At 28.0% G+C, this 1103-nt stretch overlaps 1 protein-coding gene across 1 annotated transcript in view; it reads right to left on the bottom strand.

Moving 5' to 3' along the window:
- Positions 1 to 522: 522 nt before the first annotated feature.
- ARL6 (ADP-ribosylation factor-like 6) overlaps positions 523 to 1103 on the bottom strand; it is a 33440-nt gene continuing 32859 nt past the window's right edge. The window contains exon 8 of the mRNA XM_008590193.1: positions 523 to 1044. Coding sequence (XP_008588415.1) covers positions 1019 to 1044 — 26 coding nt within the window. The 3' untranslated portion in view covers positions 523 to 1018. The remainder of the gene's footprint in view (positions 1045 to 1103) is intronic.

Raw genomic sequence — 1103 nt, 5'->3', positions numbered from 1 at the left:
TTGTAAGAAGTAACACGATCTGTGTACCTGGGATATATCTAAAATTCTAAAGAACATTTATGTAGCAGTTTATGCTTAGGAAAGACAGTTTAGTGAGTCACAATTTGTTTTAACAAAGTACTAGAGTAAATCAGAGGCATTTTAAAGGAAAATATAAGAAGTCAGTTATAATTATTGAAGAGTGTCAAACAGTAACTCACATTTATATCTCTTAATCTGAAGATGCAATATTTCCATTCAGCCAATGAAATAAAATTATGTATGAATATGTATGAATAAAATATTATGTATGAAAATGTTCTTAATTCTCCCTCATTAAATTTTAAGTTCTCTGAAGATTAGGAATATGTTTTATTTACCTTATATCACCATTGCCTGGACTATGTCTAACTCGTAGGCACAGAGATGTTCAATATACATTGAATAAATTGGTCTCAGATCATTTACAAATGCTTAACAGTACAACACCAAATACCATATTAACACAGCATTATTCTTTCCAGTATAAACAAAACACACTAGTTGGTTCATTTTATATTTAATTGATAGTGACACATAGTAAAATTTAATATATATTAATTACCCATGGTCCTTTATAAATAAAGTTCTTTTTCACAAGCACAATTCATACTTCAAAGTCATACCATAAACTCAATTTTTAAAAAGACAATTTAAAAAATAAAGTACATTAAAGATATCAATCATGATGGGATATTGAGATGGCTTATAACTCTGACTTTTAAACATTCTAATTATAATCAAATGTAGACACCTACCAATAAGTTGATAATTTCTAGGGAGCCCTTTTCAGGTTAAACGTAGTTTTCATAAAATAACCAGATAAGCATATCTGAAGTCCTGTGTTCTTAAAAAGTTCATTCAGAGTCCATAAATGCAAGCAGAAGATTATAAAGTATTCTTAGATGTACAAATATATTTTTTAAAATTTAAAGTATTCAATTTGTCTTATATGTATTCCTTGAATTAGAAATTGCTGAGGTTTCCAAATACTATCTTTTCATGTCTTCACAGCCTGGATCTGATCTGATAACAAAAACAAAAATAATCAGTCTCTACAGGGCAGAATCTATTTTCTAAAGTAA

This window comes from Galeopterus variegatus, unplaced genomic scaffold (genome assembly GCF_000696425.1).
Source record: "Galeopterus variegatus unplaced genomic scaffold, G_variegatus-3.0.2 Scaffold5918, whole genome shotgun sequence".
Taxonomy (NCBI): Eukaryota; Metazoa; Chordata; class Mammalia; order Dermoptera; family Cynocephalidae; genus Galeopterus; species Galeopterus variegatus.
Note: the sequence above shows the minus strand (reverse complement) of the source record. Positions and strands in the feature narration are given on the sequence as shown.